The sequence below is a fragment of the Stenella coeruleoalba genome, assembly GCF_951394435.1.
Source record: "Stenella coeruleoalba genome assembly, chromosome: 15".
NCBI lineage: Eukaryota > Metazoa > Chordata > Mammalia > Artiodactyla > Delphinidae > Stenella > Stenella coeruleoalba.
This window is the reverse complement of record NC_137161.1, coordinates 51,910,661-51,935,848: the sequence shown is the minus strand read 5'-3', so window position 1 is coordinate 51,935,848 and position 25,188 is coordinate 51,910,661. Positions and strand designations below refer to the sequence as shown.

General features: G+C 48.7%; 2 protein-coding genes across 3 annotated transcripts; one reads left to right on the top strand and one right to left on the bottom strand.

Annotated features, from left to right (window-relative positions):
- Nucleotides 1-2,637: 2,637 nt before the first annotated feature.
- ZNF174 (zinc finger protein 174) lies at nt 2,638-9,053 on the bottom strand. Of its 2 annotated transcripts, none has more exons than XM_079945039.1 (3): nt 8,631-9,053; nt 7,415-7,637; nt 2,638-4,577 (listed from the first exon to the last, which is right to left on the bottom strand). In XM_079945039.1, exons 1-3 carry the CDS (start codon nt 9,036-9,038, stop codon nt 3,976-3,978), a joined length of 1,233 nt encoding a protein of 410 aa, XP_079801165.1. In that variant the 5' UTR covers nt 9,039-9,053; the 3' UTR covers nt 2,638-3,975. The 2 variants fall into 2 exon arrangements, with proteins under 2 accessions (XP_079801165.1, XP_079801166.1); XM_079945040.1 differs by lacking the exon at nt 2,638-4,577 and adding an exon at nt 6,945-7,155.
- Nucleotides 9,054-10,084: 1,031 nt separating this feature from the next.
- ZSCAN32 (zinc finger and SCAN domain containing 32) lies at nt 10,085-24,810 on the top strand. Its single transcript, XM_079945038.1, has 4 exons — nt 10,085-10,135; nt 10,745-11,295; nt 12,613-12,778; nt 21,268-24,810. The coding sequence occupies exons 2-4, from the start codon at nt 10,933-10,935 to the stop codon at nt 22,029-22,031; spliced, it is 1,293 nt and encodes a 430-aa protein (XP_079801164.1). The 5' UTR covers nt 10,085-10,135; nt 10,745-10,932; the 3' UTR covers nt 22,032-24,810.
- The last annotated feature ends 378 nt before the right edge of the window (nt 24,811-25,188 follow it).

The following is a 25,188-nucleotide window of genomic DNA, read 5'->3' as shown; positions in this document are numbered from 1 at the left end:
ACCCAAATGTCCATCAACTGATGAATGGATAGACAAAACATGGTCTGTTCACAGACTGAAATATTATTCGGCCACTAAAAGCATAAAGTACTGACATGTGCTACCACATGGAGGAACCCTGAAGACATTGTGCTGAGTGAAAGGAGGAAGGGGGCTCAAGGGGCCCCAGGGATGGGGAGTGAGGAGTGACTGCTAATGAGACAGGGTTTCTTTCTTTTCGTTTTTTTTTTTTGGCTACACTGTACAGCTTGTGGGATCTTAGTTCCCTGACCAGGGATTGAACCCGTGCCTTCTGCAGTGGAAGCCTGGAGTCCTAACCACTGGACTGCCAGAGAAGTCCCAAAGGTTTCTTTTTAGGCTGTTGAAAATGTTCTAAAATTAGATTATGGTGATGGTGGTATAACACTGTGAATCTACTTTAATTATTAAACTGTACACTTTAAATGGATACATTTTATATGTGAACTATATCTCAATAAAGTTGTAAAAATAGCATTTTGGTTTTAGAAATATCTGGGGGAAATTTCAACTCTATCTATCAGATGGTATTTGGGAGCTGTTAATTTTGTTGGGAGCGATAACAGTATTATGGGACGGGTTTTACAAGTCCTTATCTGCTGTAGATGGAAAATGCTTTTCAGAGAAATCTGCGAGGTCCATATCCCTCACATATGCATGGAATCTTCCCCTCTCCGTGTCTCCTGGGGTAAGCCGGGGACCAAATAACCAAGGTAGGAATCATCCCACCCCCACATGGGTGAGTACAGGGCAAACTCAGAAAACATGGTGACACTTAACAGACCGCTCCATGGGTAAGGCTGCACACAAAAGGAGAGAGGTTATTTTCTCATATGGGGTAGCCGATTGTAAGTCAGCAGGTCAATGTTTTGTGCTGAGACTCTCTGGTGGAACCACACATGGGGACTCCCACATTTGAAGAAGTGAGTACAGACCAGCAAATGTGGCTGAGTGCCCAGGGGCCTTCTACCAGGACTTCAGACCCTCACGGGCACTCCTCACCTGGAGCTGAGCCTTACCTGTCAAAGGAAAACTGGGCTGGCGGAGGCAGCAGCATCACAGGCTTGAAAACCTTTTGGGAGTGAGTGATATTCAGAGTGGTGATTTTGTCACATTTATTCAAGGTCCACAGTTGAACAGGTACCCAAAGACATTAAGATTTAGCAATTATTAATTTCATAATCAGAAGACAGAAAACACACATACACGGGTTCTTCAAAACATACCAAGTAAACAAAGCTCTTATTTTAAGAGAGATTTCCTGTCCCAAATCTAAGGAAAGTGGAAATCTATGTTCCTTTGCTTTTAGGAGAGATCGTCTTTGACTAACCGAATTGATTCACTAGATGGATGTGGTCGGCTGAATCACAGTCCCCACCAAAGAGGTCCACATCCTAATCCCTGGAACCTGTGAATGTTCCCTTATATGGCAAAAGGGATTTTGCAGGTGTGTTAAGGATCTAGAGATGGGGAGATACCTCAGATTATCTGGGTGGACCCAATATAATCATAAAGGTCCTCCTAAGAGGGAGGCTGGAGGATCAGCGTCAGAAGAGAAGGTGACGTGATGACAGAGACTGGACGGATGCATTTTGAAGATGGAGGGAGGGGCGCACTTTGAAGATGGAGGGAGGGGCCACAGGCCAAGGAATGCCAGCAGCCGCTAGAAGCTGAAAAAGGCGAGGGAACAGATTCACCCCTCAGAGCCTCCAAAGGAACCAGCCCACCTGACACCTTGACTTCTACTCAGTGAAGCTGATTTCGGACTTCTGACCTCAGGAACTATAAGAGAAGACATTTGTGTTGTTTTAAGCCACTAAGTTTGTGGTCATCTGTTACAGCACCAAGAGGAAACTAATACAGACGTAAATATAATTAGGGAAGTTACTAAGAAACAACAGTGAAACTGGCCTGGAGAAAAAAAGGTGGTAACAGAATAAGGAGTCAGGAGGCTCTGACCGGTGAGAGGCAGGGGACAGGAGTGAGATAACAGGCAGGCCTAACAATAAACTCTTCTAACATCTAACATAATTGTTGGGAAAGGGACCTTGGATTAGATTCTGAAGGGCCACCAAATACTAGGAAGCAGGCCACTGGGCTCCCATTAAGTCTCTCTCTGCTCAAAAGATGAGAGGTTTTGTCCACTGCATTCAAAGACTGCCACCAGGATCTCTGATTCAGGCAGGAATGGGCCCCAGGGTGAAGCAGGGGCCCTCAACTCTTCAATTACTGAACACCTATTTCTCCTGGCTGGGTGTGGGCTAAGTTCTAAAGCTAAAGTGATGGAAAATCAAGGTTCTGTCCTTAAAGAGCTTTTAACATATATAGCACAGTTCCCCAACCTTGGTACTACTGACATTTGGAACAGATAACTGTTTTGGGGCCGTCCTGTGCACTGCAGGATGTTTAGCTACATCCTTGGTCTGTACCTACCAGAGGCCAGGAGCTATGCTCCCTTCCCCCACGTCATAACAACCAACGGTGTTTTCAGATGTTCCCAAATATCCTCTAGGGGGCGAAACTGCTACCAGGTCGAGCGCCACTGGTGAAGTCTACCTCTGCCTAGAACTTGTCAGAGGAGGCTTTGCAGAGCTGGCAACTCTTGTGAGATGTGAGAGGGAGTGGGGGCGGCGGGTCCTAAGGGCAAAGGGAACAGTGTGTGCAAAGACCTGGGGGACAGGCCTGCCCATGTGAGCACCTGTCCCTCTGTGGTCAGAGGAACCTGAGATCCTTGGTGGGGGGACACACAATAGCACAACCACAGCCCTGAGGTGGCCAGCAGTGACCTGAGGATACTGATGCTTTAGGAAGAACGCTACCTGCACCTGTTTCCTGCTTGACATACTGCACCCACCTACCAAAAGTCTTCTCTAAACTAGGAGATCCACTGGCTTGCCCAGTGTGACTAAGAATTGTATACTGATTGGGTTATAATTTCCATTTTGAGAGAATGAGGGGTGGGATTAGATGATCTCTCAGGCCTAGTTCTAGGACTTTAACATTTTACATAAATACATTTTGTCATTTTTAGAAACTTCTTTGAGGTATAACTTACATATCATAAAATTAATGAATGTTTCAATGATTTTGGGTACTTGCTCTGAAATAATTCAGTTTTAGTATATTTTCATCACCCCAAGCATTTTGTTATTCTTAAAGCTACTGGCCTAAGTGAGAAAGGAAAGTAGGAAGGATTCCCTTTGTTGTCTTAGCAGTCTTGCTTCTTGTAGCTTTTCCTTATCACTATGGGTGGGGGGTTGCAGCAGCTGTGATTTTTCTTTTACCAAATCAAAGGTGCTTTGATATAAAAAGAACCTTTAGTGTGTGTGTATGTGTATTTATTTGGTAAAAGCAATAATACTTGGAGACCCCTGCCTCACACAAACGTGTCCATACTCCCACTTCATGCTTCCTTTGTTATGAACAGCCAGGAATGACAGGAAGAATATTAGGGGATTTACATTCCAATGAACTTCTGCCTTGAAATTCTTGCAGATCACTCATCTTTATTAAAGGAGTGTGTGCAATGATAAAGATTGTCTGGTATGACAGCAAATGTATAACTATATATAGGATTTATCCTTGAACAGATTTAGAGGATAAATAAAGCAGCAGGAGGAGATTTAACATCTAGGTGTGGGGCACGTCTGCAGGATCATCCTGATTCTCCCTCAGTAGTGACTCCCCGCTCTCCAGCAGACACCCCGGTGCTCTCTGACCCAATGCCTAGACCTTCCATCTCTTCCCCCATCATCGTACACGACCCCATGCACGATCAAGTCCCCTGTCAGCCTCTTCCCGACCGACGCCTCACCAGCCCGACGGGCACCATCACTCCTCAGGGATCTCGTTTTCTCCCTTGTAAGTCACGCAGATGGTCTTTGTGATTTACATGCAAGCGAGGGGAAGGAGAAATGCAAGTACCTTCTTCCGAACAGAGAGGACCCAGCCCTGCTTTCAGTCCCCATGGTGGAGTCTGTGATGCTGGTGAAGGTTTGAGCTCTGGCGAAAGCTTTTCCCACACTGGCCGCACTGGTAGGGCTTCTCTCCGGTGTGGATCCTCTGGTGCAGCTTCAGGGTGGACTGCCGCCCGAAGCAGTTCCCACACTCTCCACACGTGTAGGGCCTCTCCCCTGTGTGGACTCGCTTGTGTCTTTTCAGCTCTGAATTCCACGTGAAGCTTTTCCCACAGTCATCACATTTGTATGGTTTCTTCGCTGAGCGGGTCGGCTGGTGACCAAGACGTTGCAAACGGCTGCTCAGGTTTCTTTTGCTTCCCTTGCTTTTCTTCAGCTCTCTCAGTGGGTGGCTCTTCAGGGGGCCGCTGATGTATTCCAGTTCCCTGCAATGTCTCTGGTAGTGAGCAAATGGCTTTTGAGCGCGTGGGGGGCTGACCTGCCTCCGTGACAACCGGGGCTCACTCACAGTCGCCCCTCTGGTTTCGGGGCTCTGCAGACCATTCCCTTTGGGCTTGCCCACTGACAAGGTGCCTGGCTTTGCTCCTTTAGCCCCCTCCTGCTGTGGATTTTCCTTGTTGTCACTTTTCATTCTGGAGGCCTCTATAATTATAAAGAATATGTTTCATTTCTGGGCTTCAAAGAAAGAACCCAAGCAAAAGAGCTATGAGATACACGGCAAAGTTTCTCAAAGTGCTGTTCTCCACTTGGCAACTTGCATTAGACTCATCTGGGGCAGCTGTCCACCAAGCAGGCTGCCCCTGCTCCCCCAAGGCTGCTGAGTTAGAATCTCTGGGGGATGGAACCTGGAAGTCTGCAGTTAACAGGGGGAAGCTGGGGTGATTCTGATGTATACTAAAGTTAGGAAACAAGTTCTCCAACCCCTCCCTCCTTCCTACCTTTGGGGAAAGGTTTAAGAAAGGAGAAATAGGGAAAAGCAAACCCATCAGAAATTTCAACATTGCAAATATACCCTAACTTACATGGACACTGACCACCACTCTCTTCAAATAATGGTAAATCCAGTAAGTGTGGTATTTTCTTCCATTATGAAGTTGATAGACAGCATATGTGATTGGAAATTGAGATATGGGCCAGACATGCACCCTCATTACAGAAACTCCACAACAGTGCTATTATCCAACAGGATTCCTGCCATGTGGAAGATCTATTCAGAATGGCAGCCACTAACCACATGTGGCTACTGAGTACTTGAAATGTGGCTTGTGTGACTGAGAAACTGAATTTTTAATTTTATTTAACTTTAATTTAAATTCAGATTTAAAAAGCAGCCCACACAATTATGGTCAACTGCTCTTCAACAAGGTTGTCATGATAATTCAATGGAGTAAAGAATAGTCTTTTCAACAAGTGGTGCTGAACAACTGGATTTCTACATACAAAAGAATGAAGTTGGACCCCGACTCACAACACATACAAAAATTAACTCAAAATGGATCAAAGACCTAAATGTAAGAGCTAAACCTATCTCTCTTTGAACAGAACAAAGGTGTAAACCTTTGTGATGGTGGATTAGGCAATAGTACATTCGATATGTATGTTTGCACAAGCAAACAAAAAGATAAATTGGACCTCCTCAACATCCAAAACATTTGTGCTTCAAAGGATACTATCAAGGAAGTGAAAAGATAACCCACATAATGGGAGAAAATATTTGCAAATTATACATAAGTATCCAGATTATACAAAGAACTCTTACAACAATAAAAAGACCAACCCAGTTAAAAATGAGCAAAGGGGACTTCCCTGGTGGCACAGTGGTTAAGAATCCACCTGCCAATGCAGGCGACACGGGTTTGAGCCCTGGTCCAGGAAGATCCCACACGCTGCGGAGCAACTAAGCCCGCGAGCCACAACTACTGAAGCCTGCATGCCTAGAGCCCGTGCTCCGCAACAAGAGAAGCCACAGCAATGAGAAGCCCGGACACTACAATGAAGAGTACCCCCGCTCGCTGAAACTAGAGAAAGCCCATGCACAGCAATGAAGACCCAACGCAGCCAAAAATAAATAAATAAATAAAATTTTAAAAAATGAGCAAAGGATCTGAATAGACATTTCTACAAAGAAGATACACAATTGGCCAACAGGCACATGAAAAGATGCTCATCATCATCAGTCATTAGGGAAATAACTCAAAAGCTCCATGAGATACCACTTCATGCTTAATAGGATGGATGCAATAAAAAGGACAAAAAATAACAAGTGTCAACAGGGATGTAGAGAAATTGGAATACTCATAGACTGCTGGATGTAAAATGGTGCAGCCACTTTGGAAAAGTCCAACCTCAAAAGGTTAAACAGTGAGTTACCATAGGACCCAGCATTTCCACTCCTGGGTGTACACCCAAGAGAAATGAAAACAGACATCTACACGAAAACTTGTACACAACTGTTAACAGCAGCACTATTCATAATAGCCAACAGGTGGAAACAACCCAAGTGTCCATCAACTGATAAACAGACGAAATGTCCACAGAGTGCAATATTATTCAGCCATTAAAAAGGAATGAAGTACTGACACATGCTACAACATGGATGAACCTTGAGCATGAGACTCCACCCTCTCTGGAATCAAATAAAAGGAAATGGAGACAGCATGCACACCCAGCTGCCTCTGCTGAGGCAGAAGAAGGGAGTACGTGTGGTCCACTTTCTTTAGGACCATGAAGGCCGTAGGTTATGAGGCGGGACCTCAGCCAGGGCCACAGTGCTTTCCTGCTGGATGCCCTAGGTCTTCTCCATTCATGAGTTTTGAGAATAATGAAATCAAAGTGTTTCGCTGAATGTAGCAAATCTTAAGGAATCTAGCTTTCTTGTAACCTTCTTCTCTAACCTGTTCACCATATCCTGTATTCACATCACCAAGACTGGCCAAAGTGTCACTTTCATTCAGTCAGAGAGACCACAGGACTGTGTGGAGCAGGGCCTGCAATTATACTCGCATTGTACCAGAGACAGATAAGGAAATGGACACGGACAATGTCACAGGAGGAGAAAGAGGCAGAACATAAAACGGAGAGAGTTTTTTTTCTCTAATTAGCAGAATCTTGTTTAGGTCCCTTCTAAACATGGGACTATTTTAAGTGACGAAACTCAGCCACAGCTCGAATGGAAGTTCATCAGTGGTCATATTTGGATTTGTCTTCACTGTAAGTAGCTCTGAATGGGACAGAAAAGAAGGCACTAGAATAATCCTGTGCACTGGATTCTCAAATAGTCATGAACAGAAAATGATAAAAGCACACTTTAGTAACACTACCATTCTAATTCGTGAAATTCGTTGGAGAATAAAGATCTACTATCACATACAATATTGAAAAAAAACCCAATATCTGGTCTATGGCTTTTTAGAACCATGAAATGCTTTGACGGCGATAAGGGGATGACGAGAGGGAGAGAAGAGGCACCGAGTGTTTACCTGTCTCAGCCAATTTGGGGGTTGGGTCCTGGAGGAGCAGGGATTTTTCCCAATGACGGGGGCTCCGCTGATCCTGAGATCCTGCCTGGGACGTCTCCTCCAGAGAGCTCTCCCTGGGATATCTGCTAGGAGTTTGCAGTTGAAAGTCTGGCAATTCCTGTTCTCCAAGCTGGGATCCAGTTTTCTCCAAGAGCACCTTCTGGCCCTCCATACAAACAGCCACCTAGGAACAAGCCCCATGCATTAGAGCACAACTCAAGGACTGTCTGAGGGCAGCTTGACCTCTCACTGCTCTGTAATGACTGTTTTTCCCCGGAAATTTCTGATAATGGCCTGGGGGTCAACCTTGAGAGAGAATGCAGAAACTCTCAAAGGAAGCAAAGGGAAGGACGTGCAGAATGACCAAAAGGAGGCTGCTTCAAATCAGCCGATACTTCCTGTCCTTAAAGCTTGGGGCTTTCTCAAGGCCTGGAGTCAAAGTCATCAGAAAGCAGGCACAAATATATCAGGGTCAGCCATGACACCCACCCAGCAGGTTCCTACCCTATGCTCACCTGCCTCCCTGCTTCTGGAGGAAACAGGCCCCATAGGATCAGGAAGCAGTAGGGTGGGGGCCATTAAAAACCACCCTTACCAGTAAATTGTTTTGCCCAAGGCTCTCCTGGTAAGGAGATCTCAGTAGTAAGAGGATTGCCCTACCCCTGTTCCCTAACTGCTTCCGTTCACCAAAGCACATGATTGTTTGCTTCCTCCCTAGGCTCCTACTGCGGTCTGACTTGGGGGTGGGATTTGGAAGGAATACTAGCCAATTGAGCTGGAGTTTCCTGATCCAAAGGCAATATGCAAGATACTTCGGACAAGGTCTAATAAAGTTCCCCCCAAATCAAATTCCTATCCAGTAGAATGACCCTGCCTGCTATGAATCCTGACTGTAGAAAAACTTCAAAAAGAAAGCGTCAGGGGAGATCTGTCAGCAAAGTTTCAAGAGCCTTACTTGATCCTCTACTTTCTCACTGGAATGCCTGTGGCTGGGTTTTCTGAAAACCTGTTACATCTCCCTAGGAGGGTGGGGGGAGGAGGGTTCCAAATAGAGGCCAGAAGCAACGTTTGAAATTCTGGACTCTATCTAGGGAGGGGTCCAGAAACCAAACACTAACCAGATGAAAAAGAAAGATGAAAAAGAAATCCTGGAGACCACAGAAAGTACCCTCCTTACCCACTGCTTTGGTCCCTTGGCTGCTCTGTAAAAATCTTCCACCAGGGTCACAATCTCCTTGCTGCTCATTGGACATTGATGCCTGGCCCGAGCCTGGATCTCCGGAGGCAGGATGTTCAGAAACTGCTCCAGCACCAGCAGCTCCAAAATCTGCTCCTTGGTGTGCACCTCAGGCTGCAGCCACTGACGGCAGAGCTGCCGGAGACGAGAGAGCGCCTCTTGGGGTCCAGACACCTCTTGATAACAAAACCGTCTAAAACTCTGGCGGGAGAGCTCAGGATCGGGCCAGTCTTTTTGCAGAGCGGGCTCCCGTTTTTCTTCTAGTTTTGCTATTATATGTCTCTCTTGCTTGGAGGAAGCCTGAATGTGGGACTGCGAGCTCAAAGTTATCTCCATCTTAGCCGCCATTTTGGGGCTCAGGAGACAGCTTCTCTCTCCTTGTAAACAGCTCAAGCCTTCGGGATCATGGCCTTGAATGCTAGAAAGATGCTAGAAACGAAGCTCCTCTGAGGATACTGGAAAGGAAAGGATGCAAACAGAGCCTCCTCATTCGCTGAACTTGACCCCAAACTCCTGAAGACAACACAGTCCCTGAGAGTGGGAAGAGTTTGTTTTTCTGCCAGTTTCTTGAACTGTCTTGCAAAGGAGAAAAGTCATAATGTCCTAAAAGGAAACTGGGGGAAATACCGCTTTTATTTCAGCGGCAAGCACAAGAGGGCTCAGAGGAAAATGCGCAACGTGACCTAATGGGCTGGCAGGAATCCCTGGGAAAAGTTCAGGCTGTCATCCAGGTAGCCTGCACCAGCTCCCCCGCATCCTCCACAGGCCGACTTCCAGCATCTCGCCGGGCGCTATAGGGCGAGCCCAGGCAGGCCACGGCGCACGCTGGGGGTTGTGAGTTAGCGGAAACCTCCTGCTAGCGAGCAAGGTACACGGAGACGCGGCGGCTGCTCACCCCCGAGGCTCCGAGGCCCAGCCGCTCCGGCCTCCGAGGGCGCCCGGCTCCGACTCCGCGCCCCAGCTGGCCCGGGGCTTGGCGAAGCTGCAGCACTCTGGCGCGCGGCTCAACTACGTGGCCGGGTGCGAGCCGGGGGTGGCGCCTGCGACGGCAGCACCGCCGACAGCCCCGCTCCACACGCCCACCTGCAGCCGACTCACCTCTCTGGGGACCGGGGAACCAGAACCCAGGAGCCAAGGCTGAGGGCGGGGAAAAAGCCGCTCGTCGCGGACACTCCCACAGGCTGCCGCGAAACTGTGCCAGGGGAAAGCGCGCCTCCTCCGCAGAGGGATTGGCTCCTCGGGGGCGTTCTCTCTCATCTATCGGCTGCTGGGTCTGTCGATGCTGGCGAGAACGGCACCCCGCCGTCGCAGTGCACTCCGGGAGTTGTAGTCCGCTGGCAAGACTCGCGAGCAAGCGCAGTGGGCGGATCCGCGCGGGGTCTCGCGGTGCTGACTTCCGACCCGGTGGCCGAGCGAGTTTGGGGAGTCGCGAGTGAGTGCGTCAGGTGAGTGCTCCGCTTCTTGGCGGCCGGGGGCTTGCTGCTGGCAGTCGTCTCAGAGGCAGTTGGGCCAGGTCAGGGCGCTCCTCGCACGCTCGGCGGTCACCCTCCTGTGCCGCGGCCCCTCGCCCCGGCCCACCCGAGCCGGCCAGAGGTGTCCCGATCCCTGTGCCCCAGCGCGGACTCTCTCCGGCCTGTGGCCCTGCCCGTCTCACCCCCGGGAGACCGGAGCGGGAGCCCGCAGACTTGTTTCCTAGTCCACTTCAGCCGCAGGACCTAACCCTAGCACCGAGTGCACTGGAGTACTCAGGGCATCCTTGCCGAATAAAAAGGAAATCAGCCTGGGCTTCCCTGGTGGCGCAGTGGTTGAGAGTCCGCCTGCCGATGCAGGGGACACGGGTCCGTGCCCCGGTCTGGGAAGATCCTACATGCCGCGGAGCGGCTGGGCCCGTGAGCCATGGCCGCTGAGCCTGCGCGTCCGGAACCTGTGCTCCGCAACAGGAGAGGCCACAACAGTGAGAGGCCCGCGTACTGCATAAAAAAAACAAAAAAACATAAGAACTAGAGTGGAGGAATATGGGATGGTTTCATGCTGTCTTTTTTGATTCTTTTCAGCCTCACTGAGCCTTTTTCAAGTGTGCGTCTGAGTCTGCATGTCTATGAAATGCTCATGTCTCTGATTCCAAAAAGACACACTTTTCACTGGTATCCAGGAGACCCGCTTCCCAGTGATAAGAAAAGAGATGGAATCTGATCTGCAGGATGGAAGTGGCAACCAGTAAGCCAGTTCGTTGAAGCAAACCATGGCTGCAATAAGGAGTTCCCAGGCACACCCGTCCCCAAGCAAGGACTCCACACAGAGACAGAAATCAGCCCTGCACAACAACGGCCCTGACTATGAAGCTTCCCGCCAGCGCTTCCGGCAGTTCTGCTACCAGGAGGTAGCTGGTCCACATGAAGCTTTTAGCAAACTCTGGGAACTCTGTTGTCAGTGGCTGAGGCCTAAGACACACTCAAAAGAGCAAATCCTGGAGCTGCTGGTTTTGGAGCAGTTTCTGACCATCTTGCCAGAAAAGATCCAGAGCTGGGTGAGGGAGCAGTGTCCAGAAAATGGTGATGAAGCTGTGGCTCTGGTTGAGGATGTACAGAGAACACCTGGGCAGCAGGTGAGAAAAGGCAGTCAGAACCTTGTGGTTTTAGTCATGAAGAAGTTGGTGTGAGGAGCTCAAGAATCCAGTTACTGGAGAGGTGCTTAGCTGAGAAATGCCAGAAGCTGTCTGCTGCCCAGAAAGTATTAGCTATCCTGCCTTGGTCCTATGTCCTTGGTCTATGGGAAGAATTTCTCATTTGCTGAAATAACTTAGACATTCATATATTCACTGAAACCTTGGAGTCACTAATTAAAGTGAGATAACACTCTCCAAAACAAGGCGAGGAAAAGGACAACAATCCTTCACTCAGCAGGTCAGGAAAATTAGAGATGTTGTTGAATTTAAATCTAATCTGTCTTGCTAGAAGGTTCCTTGAAGGAGTGTGTCATGTGTTGTACACTAAACAAAGTCATATTAGAGCCGGTCCTTGCTGCCTGAATTAAGTGGTCAGTTTGGGACAGTGATGAGTTTCACAAAATACCTACTTGTAGAGGTAAGGACTCGGTCTGAGATCCACTCAGTGTAATGTCGTGTATATTTTGGGAGAAGGGGGGTGTGAAAGGCACAGGAGAAGGAAAAGAAACATGAGGGCTTCAGTTGTGGGAGATTCTGTGGGAAGAAGGCGGCTGAAATCCAGGTCAGAAATCTGGGAGAGGCAACAAGTAACGGAGGAGTGTGGGTCAGAGGAGTGCCAGCCTGAACATGACTGTGGCCAGAGCAGGAAGCAGCCTGCTGACGCCCGAGTCTGCATGGCTGGATCAGGATGTGCTTGCGTCTCCCAGCGAGGAGGCGGATGTGCACACCAGCTGTAGGAGGAAGAGTGGTGAAGGGGGTGTCGGTGAAATTTCATAGGATTGAAAGGTTTTGACATAATTTGGAGGGGGGAGCAGTATGGTGGTGATGCATTAGAAATGGGGGAAGTTAATTTAATATCCATGGTTTGGAGACTGTTAATAATAACCAGGATGGATGGAGAAGGGCAGTGGAGCACATGTACGAAGTTAAGAGTTTGGAGAGGGGACCTAAGCAGAGCGGGAATCCCTTTGTGCTAACAGTCATCCTGGTCCCGGTTCCCCTTGCCATTTCTGTGTGGACCATCTCTCCCTTATTGTCCACCACCATTTCAGGATCACACTCTAAATGTGAATGAAAACAGTATAGGAATGTAAGGGTTAAAACGGCTATTTGAAACCCATCAGGCAGGTGAAGGGGAGAGCAGGAAGTGGAAGTGAGAAGCAGTAAGGGAGGTGATACCCCAGCTACCTCTCAGTATCTCTCCTCTGTCACTTTAGACAGGAATTTGTAGTGACAGATGATGGGGTCTGTTCTCAGGTCCCGGAATCTGGGAAGGACTTGAAAATGCCCATCGAGGAGATGGCCTCCTTGGGAGCAGCCAGAGAATCACTGAGATCCCACCTGAAACAGGGGGTTCTTCCAGAAGAATGGCCTGTGAAGGGGTCACGGAGCTCACCCCAGAGACCGTGGGGACAGTCAGAAGGTAAGCAGAAGCCTCTGCCCTCCCCCAAGGTGTGAGGGACAATCATCTCTTGGAAATACAGGTCTGAGCTCAAGTTGGCCCCTGGGTTCCAGATTAAATGCCTTTGAGATACATCCAAAAATCAAGTTTTCAAATTATAGTTGATGGTACTAGCCCTTAAAATGTGGGTGGAGATCCTTTATGTGTTAGCTTAATTCTCTCTTATCACAAGTTAATTCTATTGCTTCTGAATCTGGTGTTACTAAAGGTGAGCATAATTACCTCACCTTCTACAGAGTGGTTCTTCATGAACTTGAATACAACCCCCTTCCATCCAGCTTAATCTCTTCCAAAATACATTTCTCCTATTAGTTTTTCCTTTCTTCCAGTGCTTTTTTAAAAAATTATCCTAATTTTTTAGAAAAAGGTTAATTAAAAATTTAATTAAATTTAATTGATCTCAAATTCATCACCTAATGTAAAATTAGCCATCTCAAGTGAACCATTCAGTTGCATCTAGTACAGTCACAATGTTGTACTATCACCACCTCTGTCTCATTCCAAAAGTTTCATCCTCCCCAAAATAAACACCATGCCCATTAAGCAGTTGCTCCTCATTCTCTTTCTTTGTATTTGCCTGTTCTGAACATTTCATAGAAATAGAATCCTACAATATATGACCTTTTGTTTCTAGCCTCTCTCATTTATCACGTTTCCAGCCTACAAAGTATCACTACTTGGTTTGTTTTGGGGGCTGAGTAATATTCCATTGCGCAGACAGACCAAGGCTCTATCTTTGTAAGTCTCTTTCTGTGAAGCACTTTGGCTGCATACATTTCTAGATTATGTAAAGGCCACTGCTGCCTTTTCTGTGTAATTCAAAGCTGCCCTTACAGGTTTCTAAGTAATTACTTTAAAGCCCCCTTACCTTTATTTAACTCAGATCCTAAAGAAAAGCACTGTGTCTTCATGCTGTTTAAAAAGGCAAGCTTCTGTTGATGAAATGAGAAACAGTCTTAAGAGTTTGTTTGCTTTTGTATTTTTGGGGGGGGGGGTAGGAGTTTATTAATTAATTTATTTATTTTTGCTGTGTTGGGTCTTCGTTTCTGTGCAAGGGCTTTCTCTAGTTGTGGCAAGCGGGGGCCACTCTTCATCGTGGTGTGGGGGCCTCTCACTATCGCGGCCTCTCTTGTTGCAGAGCACAGGCTCCAGACGCGCAGGCTCAGTAGTTGTGGCTCGTGGGCCTAGTTACTCCACGGCATGTGGGATCCTCCCAGACCAGGGCTCGAACCCGTGTCCCCTGCATTAGCAGGCAGATTCTCAACCGCTGCGCCACCAGGGAAGTCCCTGCTTTCGTATTTTTTAAGTGAAGTAAATACACTATCAATATGTTAGAAAACTTTGCCATTTAGAATTTATTTACTTTTAATCCTTGGGAACATCTGTGCTCTTTGGTGTGTGATTTCTGAGACTTTGGGGTCTGAGTAAAGGGGGCAGGACTCACTGTGTTCCACGTTCTGCAACCTCAGCTCACCGTACCTGCGGGCTGCTCCCAAGTGGTGAAACCTCCCCAGGGGTCAAGTTCCACTAATAAGTCATCAAAATGTACCATTTTCTTTGTACTATTCTTGAAGATGGGGATCTGGAAAAGAATGTATTATCTTGGTCTGAAAAAAAAAAAAGAATCGAATTCGCATGGTATTTTTAAGAGCACTATAGGGGATTTCCCTGGTGGCACAGTGGTTAAGAATCTGCCTGCCAATGCAAGGGACACCGGTTTGAGCCGTGGTCCAGGAAGATCCCACATGCCGCGGAGCAACTAAGCCTGTGTGCCACAACTACTGAGCCTGTGCTCTCGAGCCCACAAGCCACAACTACTGAGCCCATGTGCCACAACTGCTGAAGCCTATGCGCCTAGAGCCTGTCCTCTACAACAAGAGAAGCCACTGCAGTGAGAAGCCCACATACCACAACAAAGAGTAGCCCCCACTCGCCGCAACTAGAGAAAAGCCTGCGCATAGCAACGAAGACCCAGCACAGCCAAAAACTAGATAAATAAATTAAAAAAAAAAAAAGCATTATAGTCATCTCTGAGTGGTTGGGCAATGAGACACTCCCTCCCCTTGCTCCCAAGTATTCTATTAAAATTTTTAAAAAATATACTATGAGGCTTCCCTGGTGGCGCGGTGGTTAAGAGTTCGCCTGCCAATGAGGAGGACACGGGTTCGAGCCCTGGTCCGGGAGGATCCCACATGCCGCGGAGCCACTGAGCCCATGCGTCACAACTACTGAGCCTGTGCTCTAGAGCCTGTGAGCCACAACTACTGAACCCGCATGCCTGGAGCCCGTGCTCCGCAGCAGGAGAGGCCACTGCACTGAGAGGCCCAGGCACAGCAGCGAGGAGCGGCCCCCGCTCGCTGCAACTAGAGAAAGCCTGCGCACAGCAGCGAACACCCAACGCAACCAAAAATAAATACATAATAAAAATAAATTAAAAAATATATATATATATACTATGCACATATTTCTTTAGAATGAAAAAACCTTTTTTTAAAGCTATTATGTCAGGAGAGATCTGGTGAAAGGAACTTCTTAACACACAGGCCATTGGCTGTGGCAGTGGTCCTGAAACTTGACTATGCATCAGACTCACCTGAGGGCGTGTTAAACAGATTCCCAGGCCTCACCCCCAGAGTTGCTGATTCATTATATCCCAGTGGGGCCCAGGAATATGCGTCTCTGATGAGCTCCCAGGTATTGCTGAGGCTGCTGGCCTGGGGACCCCACTCACAACCTCTGCTCTGTGGCTGTTAGGTGGAGACCGCCCTCTAACAGTGGCTGTTTTCTCCCCCAGCCTGGCTTACTCTGCAGGCTCCCAGGAACCTTCCTCAGAGGAGGGGTCTTAGAGACCAGGAGACAGGTGCTGTGCTCCACATAGCTGGGGCCCAGGTGAGCTATGGTGGATACCTTTTGTCTCTTTAAGTTCCCCTTTCATCTTGCGCTCACTCTCAGCCTAAAGTCCCTTATTTTCTAGAGATGCTGGAAAGATTTTTACGTGGTCCATTGAGTTTCTCTTGGGTTGTTTCCTTGTTCTGTCCACTGACATCATCATATGGCTCTTTACCCATCCCGATCCTTCTCTTGGAGGCCTGACCTCTCCCTGCCTTGCTTTGCCCCTGATCTGATACCCGTGGTCCTGTCTCTGCCCCACCCCAAGCTAGAGCGGTGCTATTTTATCGGTAGCAGCAGACCCCTGTGTTGTTACAGGGACGAGCCACATGTGAGGACAGAGCCATATCCCTCTGTCAGGAAGGGCAGATAACACCTGGGCCCCGAACAGAGGGCCCTCTACAGGGATGTTACACAGAAGAGTGACAGAAACGCCTGGCTGGGTAAGGATCCACGTTCCCTCTAGGTCCAGAGTGAATGTGTTCAGTTGTCTGGAGACAGACCAAGAGAACCCAAGAGGAAAGGAGACAGAGAGGCAGTGGGGAGCCTGTTGGGTGGGGGCAAAGAAGGAACAGGAACATACTGAGAGGCGACAAGAGACACAGAGAAAGGAAGACACAGAGAGGGACAGAGTGATAGAAGGAAGGGAAAGCACGGGCTTATGACAGGGGCAGTGGGGACAGAGCGTGTGGGAGGCAGAGGATGAGTGGAGAGGGAAGACAGACAGCAGCTAGGGAGGCACAGGCTGTGCTGGGAACAGGGGAGAGATGAGTGAACTTGTGCTCACACACACAGCTGTGATAGGTCCTGGGGAGCAGAGGAGACTGAAAGACAAGAGAATCCAACCGTGATAGTCTACTTCTATGCCCAGGCCCTTCAGGAGGCAACAAGAGCCCTTTTTCAGAGTCTCTGGACCGATCTCTTGCCTTTTTTCAAATCAGTTTTGCCCCATCTGGGCTGCTCCTCCTCAGAGCAGCCTCCCCGACCGTCAGATTCAGAGACAGATGCTCTGCAGCCTTGATGTCTCCTCCCTGCATCTCCACATGCAGGGTTGCTCATTCATGGTCAGAAGGACATCCTGGGCTGGATCAGAGAACACGCAGGGACCCCAGGTATGCAGGGCTGCAGGGCAAGGAAAAGGCCTAAGACTTCCACAAGGGAGACTAGAGTGAAAGCCCATGAGACACCAGCAAACAGGGAAGAAGAAATCAAGGGTGAAGCACAAGAGCCAGACTCAGCAAATGGGACAGAGCCTGGCCCACCCTGGGCGGCCGAGGACACCGGGACTCTCCTGTCTGTTCTCAGCAGCCTCGGTTTTATGAGAAACTGCAGGAGCACCAGCAGAGCAGCCAGCTCTGTGGGGAAGTCGCTGAGTTCTTGTGTGAACGAGGTTTCCACCAGACTCTGGAGCAGCATGAACCAGTTCAGAAGCCTCTGGGCCAGTGACTGTCGAAGGAGGGGAGGCTGCAGCCAGGCACCCTGTGCCCTTCAGGAGGAGAAGGAAGCTCTGCCGGCCTCACAGGGCTCCTCCAGTTCTCCCAGGAGCTTGGCAGACAGGGCTGTTGAGGCCAAAGGGCCAAGCCAAGGGCCATGGAAGCGCAAAGAGGCGAGGCTCGAGGACACAGTGGGGGGCTCAGACAGCTACAAATATTTTTTTTTTTTTTTTTGCGGTACGCGGGCCTCGCACTGTTGTGGCCTCTCCCGTTGCGGAGCACAGGCTCTGGACGCGCAGGCTCAGCGGCCATGGCTCATAGGCCCAGCTGCTCCGCGGCATGTGGGATCTTCCCGGACCGGGGCATGAACCCGTGTCCCCAGCATCGGCTGGCGGACTCTCAACCACTGCGCCACCAAGGAAGCCCTGAGACAGCTACAAATTTGACAGGAAGCAGCCAGTCCAGGAAACTGGAGTCCCCACACCTACAGCCAGCTCCAGAGCCACTTGGGTGAGGGCCTCTCGGCACACATGTCCTGGTACTGTCACCTATAAGCAAACCATGCTCCCACTTTGTGCCTTGTCTTCCAGCTGTAAGTTGAGGACTGTTCCTGTTCCCTCACTGCTGGGGAAATGCTGGGATGAAGGCCATAAAGCCATTCACTCGGCCACCTGCAGGTTACACACAGGGAAAAGCAGTACCTAAACCATTATGTTGTCTTGGTAATAACCCAGGGGATTTTCTTTTGAGTTGTGAAATTGTAAAGCCAAAGCCTGGGCTGTTTCTGTGACCTAAGAAGTAAATTGTGTGAGTAAATGTTATATCTAGATTTTGTTAACTGAACATAAAAGAACGAAGCTAATGTTAGCCTGGGGAAGGAGCACTGTGTTCTCTGTGGAAGGTGGGTGATGTCCTAGCTGGAGCCGCTGTGTGGATTCAGAGAGCTGTCATCTTAGTCTGGGAATCAGGTTCCATTGTAGCTGCAGGGCAATGGGGCAGATTAAGAGTGATGGAGCATGTGGGGACAGAGGGTGGGTTGCATTTTTAATTTGGGTTGTCAGGGTAGTTCTCACCGAGAAAATGACATTAGAGATGTGAAGGAGAATGGGTGAACTGTGTGACTCTCTGGGGAGACTGTAACAGTCAGAGGGGATCACCAGTGCAAAGGCTCTGAGCCGGAGGAGCCTGGGCAAGGAGGCCAGTGTGCCTGGTGCAGGTTGAGAGGGGATGAGAGTAATAAACAAGGTCAGAACCAGATCACGTGGGGCAGCACTACTGAGAGTGAAATTGAGAGCAAGCGTTTAGAAACTTTTATAGCAATCTGACATTGCTGCACCATCTAACTGCATATTCAATGTATTTTGAAAAACAAAAAAAACTGGTTCTTCACAGATACTTTGAGAAGCACTAACCTAGGGCCTCAGGCCCTACATAGAGGACTTTGTAAGGACTCTGGCTTTTTCTGTGTGAAATGGGGTAGCCTTGCAGGATTCTGAGCAGAGGAGTAATAGTTTTAAAAGGATCATGTTGAGAATTTCAATTTATTTGACACTTAACTCTATTTAAACACGTGTTTGTGTCTCCGTTTTCTTACGGAAACCTTTGGAGGACTGTGGTCTTCTTGAAGGCAGGGTCCATGTCATATGACAGTTGCATTTCTCAGAAACTGGCCTGCTGGCACTCACAGAGGTTAGTTGAGTTGAATGAAGAGGAGGGGCGCACTCTGACAGCTGGATTGAGAGAGACTGTAGGAGGTCCAGAGGAGAGTCAAGACCAGGTAGGCGGCCACTGCAGTAATCCAGGCACAAGAAGACAGTGGCTCAGAGCAGAGTGGACTAGAGGGTGACGAGAAGAGGCTGCGTGCCCTTCAGAGCATCATGACCAGGTGTGATCAGAATGCATTTGCTGGGACGGCTGTAGACAAATGAGCCCTCAGCCACCGGCCCAGATGGGCAGCCCCTGTGGGGCCTGTGCTGAGTGTTCTTGAGTAACCAGCCTTCCTGAACTGCTCTTCCCAGACCTTTACTACTTATTCTCACCTTGGGACACTACCTGCAGTAATTCAGTTTCTTACATACACAGGGATGACAAGAGATATAAACAGATGTACAGGAGCCAGATCAGGAGGGACTCATACATGAGAGGTGGGACTTAGCAGAAGTATCCTATCTTCTCTCTTGTGAATCTTTGCTTCCATCCAAGTCTTACCTGTTCACCAGGTCCTCTTATATGGCCACTCACCCTCAGAGATTCCCACCACCCTGGAGACAGACAAGCTCGAGGCTTATCGTGAATCATCTCTCAGGGGAAATTAGTGGGATTCAGGATAAAGAGAAATAAAAGCAGAAGCTTTGGTAAAGACTCTACAACCCCTCCTCAGCTGGAGAGGATTTCACTGGAAGTTGTTGCTTTAGGAACAAGCGCACAGTGAGATCTCCCCAGGAACAACAGTAGCCAGCATGGCATAATTTGAGAGACTAGGATGTGGCTTCCTGGGCTGCTAAAACCCTGCACTGCGGTATCAGCCTGCCCTGCTCTGGTCACTGAGTTGTCTCCTGGCAGCAAGTGTGCACTGGGGCTATGAAGAGACCAAGACACTCCTGGCCATTCTCAGTTTTATGAAAAACTCCAGACCCATCAGCAGAACAGCCAGATCTCCAGGGCCTTGGTGGAACAACTCCAGGAGCAAAGCTTTCTGCAGACCCCAGAGCAGCATCGTGCCAAGTTCAAAAGCCTGCAGTTGAGTTCCCGCAACATGAGGAGAGGCTATGTGCCTGAGCCTTGTATATTTTACGAGGAAACTGATGCCCTTTCCAGCCCCTGGGCCTCTGCACCTACTATGGCAAGCAGTACTGATCCTGGCCAAGAGGGAAGTTGAGGCTAGAGAGCTGAGTCAGCAGAATGGGGGGCCCACAGAGGCTGGAGAAGGTACCACCGTGGATGGTGAAGACTGGGAGGAAGAGGATTTCAGGGATCCTGGCCAGGCAGTTAGGAGGGTTGGCCTGCCAGACCTGTTCCCAAACAGACGTGGTAAGACTCTTGGCTTTGACTCTTGGTCAAAGCATGGGAAAGTCCACTTAGGACCGTTAGCCTGGCATCACCAGAGAGCCATTCTGCTCCTGGCCTTGTCATCATCTTGATGTAGACCTGACATAGGCCAGAGAGTCTTGGTTTTCATGGTTAAGGATTATTTCCTTTGCACTTCAGAGCCCCGATTTTGCTTTGCTGGCCTCTTTCACAGGGTCCGTGTCATTCTTCCCCATGGATTTGCACTTACTTTGCGTCCATAGATGGCCAGTCGGGTCTCCAGCCCAGACTCTCTCTCCTTCTCCAGCACTGACCCTCCTTTCAAATCTAAGCCTGGGCTTCCCAGATGCCCAGCAACTTGCCTTCTTCCTGTTTGAGATGGTTAAACCCGGGGTGGCCTTTTGTTACTCTTCCCAGAAGCCAGGCCATTCAAGAACTGAGACAGATGACAAAGAGCTTGACTCCTTGACTCATTTTGTCATTGTGTCAGAACATCCAAAAAGAGGTGCAATAGGAGCCAAGTGGGTGGATGGAGTTTTGGGTATATTTACCTGTGATCATAGAATTTGGAGCTTAAAAATATTACAATTGGAAAATAAAACTTAGGTTTTTAATTAGCAGAAGCCTGAATCACATGAGAATTCCAATTAGTTTTTCTTCTTAAAGGTAGTTTAGTTGTAATTCTTTCCTCATTCCATTGTTTTCCTGCTCCACAGTCTGATGTATTTTTTTTATTTTTTATTTATTTATTTATGGCTGCGTTGGGTCTTTGTTGCTGCACACAGGCTTTCTCTAGTGGTGAGTGGGGGCTACTCTTCATTGTGGTGCACGGGCTTCTCATTGCGGTACTTCTCTTGTTGCGGAGCACAGGCTGTAGGTGCGTGGGCTTCAGCAGTTGTGGCACGCAGGCTCAGTAGTTGTGGCTCACGGACTCTAGAGTGCAGGCTCAGTAGTTGTGGCACAAAGGCTTAGTTGTTCCGTGGCATGTGGGATCTTACTGGACCAGGGCTCGAACCCGTGTCCCCTGCATTGGCAGGCGGATTCCTAACCACTGCACCACCAGGGAAGTCCCGACAGTCTGATGTATTTCTCTTCTTGCAGGTATTGAGATCAAGAGCGGGATTACAAAAGAGAATTGGAAATGGGATGATACAGAGGAAGCAGAAATGAGCAAGCCTTTTCAGAGAAAGTCCAGTGAAGTCTTCTGGCATTCTGAGCTAAAAAGAGGCTGGGCGGGTGCTCCAGTGTCAAGAAGGCAACGAAGATGTTCTCCGGGGGAGAGTGAGGAGAAATCCCCATCCCAGAAGAGAATGAGTCACCAGAGACTTCGTACTGGGGAAAAGGCCTGTACACATTTCCTGTGTGGGAGAAACTGCTCTCAGAGTTCTCCCTCTCACCACCAGCCAGTCCCCAAAGTGGAAAAAGCTTCTAAATGTCATGAATGTGGGAAAAGCTTTAGCCGCAGTTCTTATCTTGTTCGACACCAGAGAATCCACACGGGAGAGAAGCCTCACAAGTGCAGTGAGTGTGGGAAAGGCTTCAGTGAGCGCTCCAACCTCACTGCCCACCTAAGAACTCACACAGGGGAGAGACCCTACCAGTGTGGGGAATGTGGTAAAAGCTTCAACCAGAGCTCCAGCCTCATTGTCCACCAGAGGACCCACACGGGGGAGAAGCCTTATCAGTGCACTGTCTGTGCAAAGAGATTCAACAACAGCTCCCAGTTCAGTGCTCACCGGCGAGTCCACACTGGGGAGAGCCCACACAAGTGTGGGCAGTGTGGGAAAAGCTTCAACAATGGCTCCCACTTGAGTGCCCACCAGAAAACCCACACGGGAAAAGCCTTACCAGTGCTCTCAGTGTGAGAAAATCTTCACTAAGAACCCTTCCCTCATCCACCATCAGGGGGTGCACACAGAAGAGGTTCCCATATCCCAGGAAGGAAGGCATGTGCTATGAGTGTGGAAGAAACCCGATGGATCAATTCCTTATGTCAACACGTGTTTCTGGCGCTTCCTTCTGCTTGTCGAGAATTCTACTGGGCAATCCCCAGCTTAGCTATAGGTTTATTGACAACCGGATCTTAAGAACCATGTCCAGGAATAGGAATCAGGGTAAGAATGCTGAACTCTTTCTGGCTCTGCCTGGGACTCCTGGGTCCTGTCTCATTGTCGATTTCAATTCTGTTTGAAGGGGACAAGGCTACAGGATCCATAAGTCCTGCCAGGAAACCTGGGTATGACTGTTCCCAACAGAGAATGGGGGGGCTAGTGGCCTGAGCACTGTTTCTGGGCCATGTCAGAGAAGAAATTCTCCACCCTCATGGGAAGCACATCTAAAAGTTAACAGCCTGGATGTATTCTAAACCAACAACTGACCTCTGACACCTAGTGTTAGGTACTACTGCTAATTTAAGAGCAGATCACTACTCTGTAATCCAGCCACCACCAAAGAAAGAACAAAGGAAAGGAAGGAGAGGTTAAGCCTCTGGGCAATATTAAATCTGTTTCCCTTGGTGACGTAATCTCAGAGCTAGGGTAACATCTAGGTTAATCTTTGTAAGATTCCTCATTTTACCATCACCTCCACCCCAGTTCCTGGTTTATTGTCTCTTATAGTTAACACTTTCTACAAGCTTATAACCATTACCACTTCTGTTGACAATAAAGGTGTTTCTCCCTCTACTTCTTTGGCCTTTGGTTGAAATTTTCTCCATTAGAAACTTTATTCTCATGCAGAAGCCTGCACGGTCCTCAAGAGGATCCAAGGGTAGAACCTGCTTCGGGACAGTAGGACATGCAGAGAAGGAATAAGGGGCAGAAAATGGGGAGAGAAGGAATACAGTTGGGTTGGGGAGTAAGGAAAACACAGGGGCTGCAGGCAGCTCTGACTACAGGTGAAAAGAAGGCTGGGTGTGAGGAGCATGAAGAGCCAAAATTAAAGCTTACTGATCCAGAACAAGGCATAGATGTTTAAGCTTTTGTGAAATCTCTATGATAAAATGTGAAAGATGGGTAAGTTGTCCATGGTTCTTGGCCTGTGCATGCAGGTTGTCAGTACCTTGCCTAAGCTTTGTTGAAAAGCAAGTGTCATGGTCTCTGCTTTAAGCCTTCTTGAGGAATTACAGATGAGCAAAGGAGAATGTATACTCTACCTCAAAGCCCCCCCAAATTTTTTTTTAATTTAGAAAAAGAAGCAAAGGCAGGACAGAAAAATATACTTCAGTGTTTCCTCAGCTTGAGTCTCGCTTGGCCCATCCCACAGTTCTCTGCATACACAGTCCTTGAACATGGCCCAGTGGACAAGCTATGCAGGTCAGTTCCCAGAGTCACATACTTACCTCTGCTCTACAGAGAGTGGGAAAAAATGATACCTTAGGAAAGTTCAGGCAAAGGCAAAGAGATGGGCTTGAATGTGACCCATTGGGGGACAGCCTGACTTCATTGGAGATCATGGTGGGGAAGAGGGGGACAGCCCGGGGTGGATCAACTACTGAAGGGCTTTGTACACCAGCTCAAAGAAGCTGGCTTTGATAAGTGAGGAAAGCCAGTGAAAGTCAATGGAATCGCTAAGGAAGCACAGGTACCCAGGCCTCACAGGCAGGTTCCTCCCACTCCTGGGTCTGCGGTAACCAGGGAAACTGGGATGCAACTGTTGAACTCCTTGCATTCTTAGATTGCCTCCACCGTCCAAACTGCTTTATCCTGTAGTCTGCTGGGCAGGAGAAAGAACACAGTACTAGAGCGTGCAGCCCTTGCCTGTCAGCCTCTCGGGAGGGTCTGGAGCAGACAGTAAGAACTGGAGAATACATCCAGTTATTCATTCATTCAGGAAACATTTGATTGCCTATAAAGTACCAGGTATTACACAGAAGCCAAATACAAAGCAGTGAACGAAACACACTGTATCTTCCTTCCAGAACCAGCCTTACTGGACCCCTCAGAAATACAGCACAAGTCAGGCAGCACACCCAGCCCCCAAGCCCCAAGATCTGAGTTCCAGCTCCGCAGGGCCACTCCTCTAAGTTCTGAGTTCTGATAAACCCAACCTGCTTCTGAGTTCTGATAAACCCAACCTTTCCCCCTACTCCCTGTGTGGTCGCTGCTTCCTACAGTTACCACCTCTGTTACCTTAGTGTCTACGTCCCACTGACAAATCAGCATGATCACTGCACCAACCACTTGAGAATAAATTTGAAGTAGGTTGTACAAAAGGCAACACCCTCAAGTCTATCCATTTCCTCTGACGTGTAACTTATACTTCTGGTTTGCTTCAGCCCTTCAGATATCCATTGAAAAGCCAGTTTTCCCCTGTACGTTTAATACTGGGGCTCTCCATATAGTGTCTGTACATCCCTTCCTCACTGAAACATTTTAACTCATTGATACAATTTTTCAACTGACAGCATGCCTTTTTTCCAAGGACTGCTAACCACTTGCCACAGACAGGATCAAATAAATATTCTCACAACCCAGAGAAGTAGCGCGAAGCCTGCACACCATTCCCTTTTCACACATCTGCTGTGGTTTCTCAGCCTAAGGTGGCTGATGGGTGGTCACAGCCAAAGCCAGAGCTGGGCCCCTCAGGCCTCCTACCCAACTTCCTTTCCTCTTGCCACCTCTTGTCTGCCTCTCCTGTGAGGGACTGCCTTACCGGTCAGTTTGGGAACAGCCAGGACTCCTGAGGTCCTGGGTGAGACTGTGCCCATGTCATCGCTGACACCATCACAGGCGAATCCTCGCTTTCACCATCATCAGCTCCAGCCTCCTCGCAGTCCTGCTGCTCGTCCTCGGCTCGGCTTCTGGATAGAGACAAAGAGAAGGACTGAGTGCAGGTCACAGGACACTAGCAATTAACCTGGCTACTCCCTGTGATATGGAAGTTAGCCTGAAGGATTTTGAACTTGTGCCACTCTGTTCTGGCATCTGGAGAAAGCTGTGGTCCTGAAGCTGCTCGGGCATTTCCTGTACACTTGGCCATTCTAGTGGCACTTCTGGAGTTTTTGGTAAATTGGGGATTTAC

Coding starts and splice junctions, on each gene's coding strand:
- ZNF174 (XM_079945039.1), bottom strand. CDS start 9,038: ATGGCGGCTAAGATGGAGATAACTTTGAGCTCGCAGTCCCACATTCAG. Junction 7,638..8,630: donor CCAAGGGACCAAAGCAGTGG/GTAAGGAGGGTA, acceptor GCTTGTTCCTAG/GTGGCTGTTTGTATGGAGGG. Junction 4,578..7,414: donor CCCCAAATTGGCTGAGACAG/GTAAACACTCGG, acceptor TTATAATTATAG/AGGCCTCCAGAATGAAAAGT.
- ZSCAN32 (XM_079945038.1), top strand. CDS start 10,933: ATGGCTGCAATAAGGAGTTCCCAGGCACACCCGTCCCCAAGCAAGGAC. Junction 11,296..12,612: donor AGAGAACACCTGGGCAGCAG/GTGAGAAAAGGC, acceptor GTCTGTTCTCAG/GTCCCGGAATCTGGGAAGGA. Junction 12,779..21,267: donor ACCGTGGGGACAGTCAGAAG/GTAAGCAGAAGC, acceptor CTCTTCTTGCAG/GTATTGAGATCAAGAGCGGG.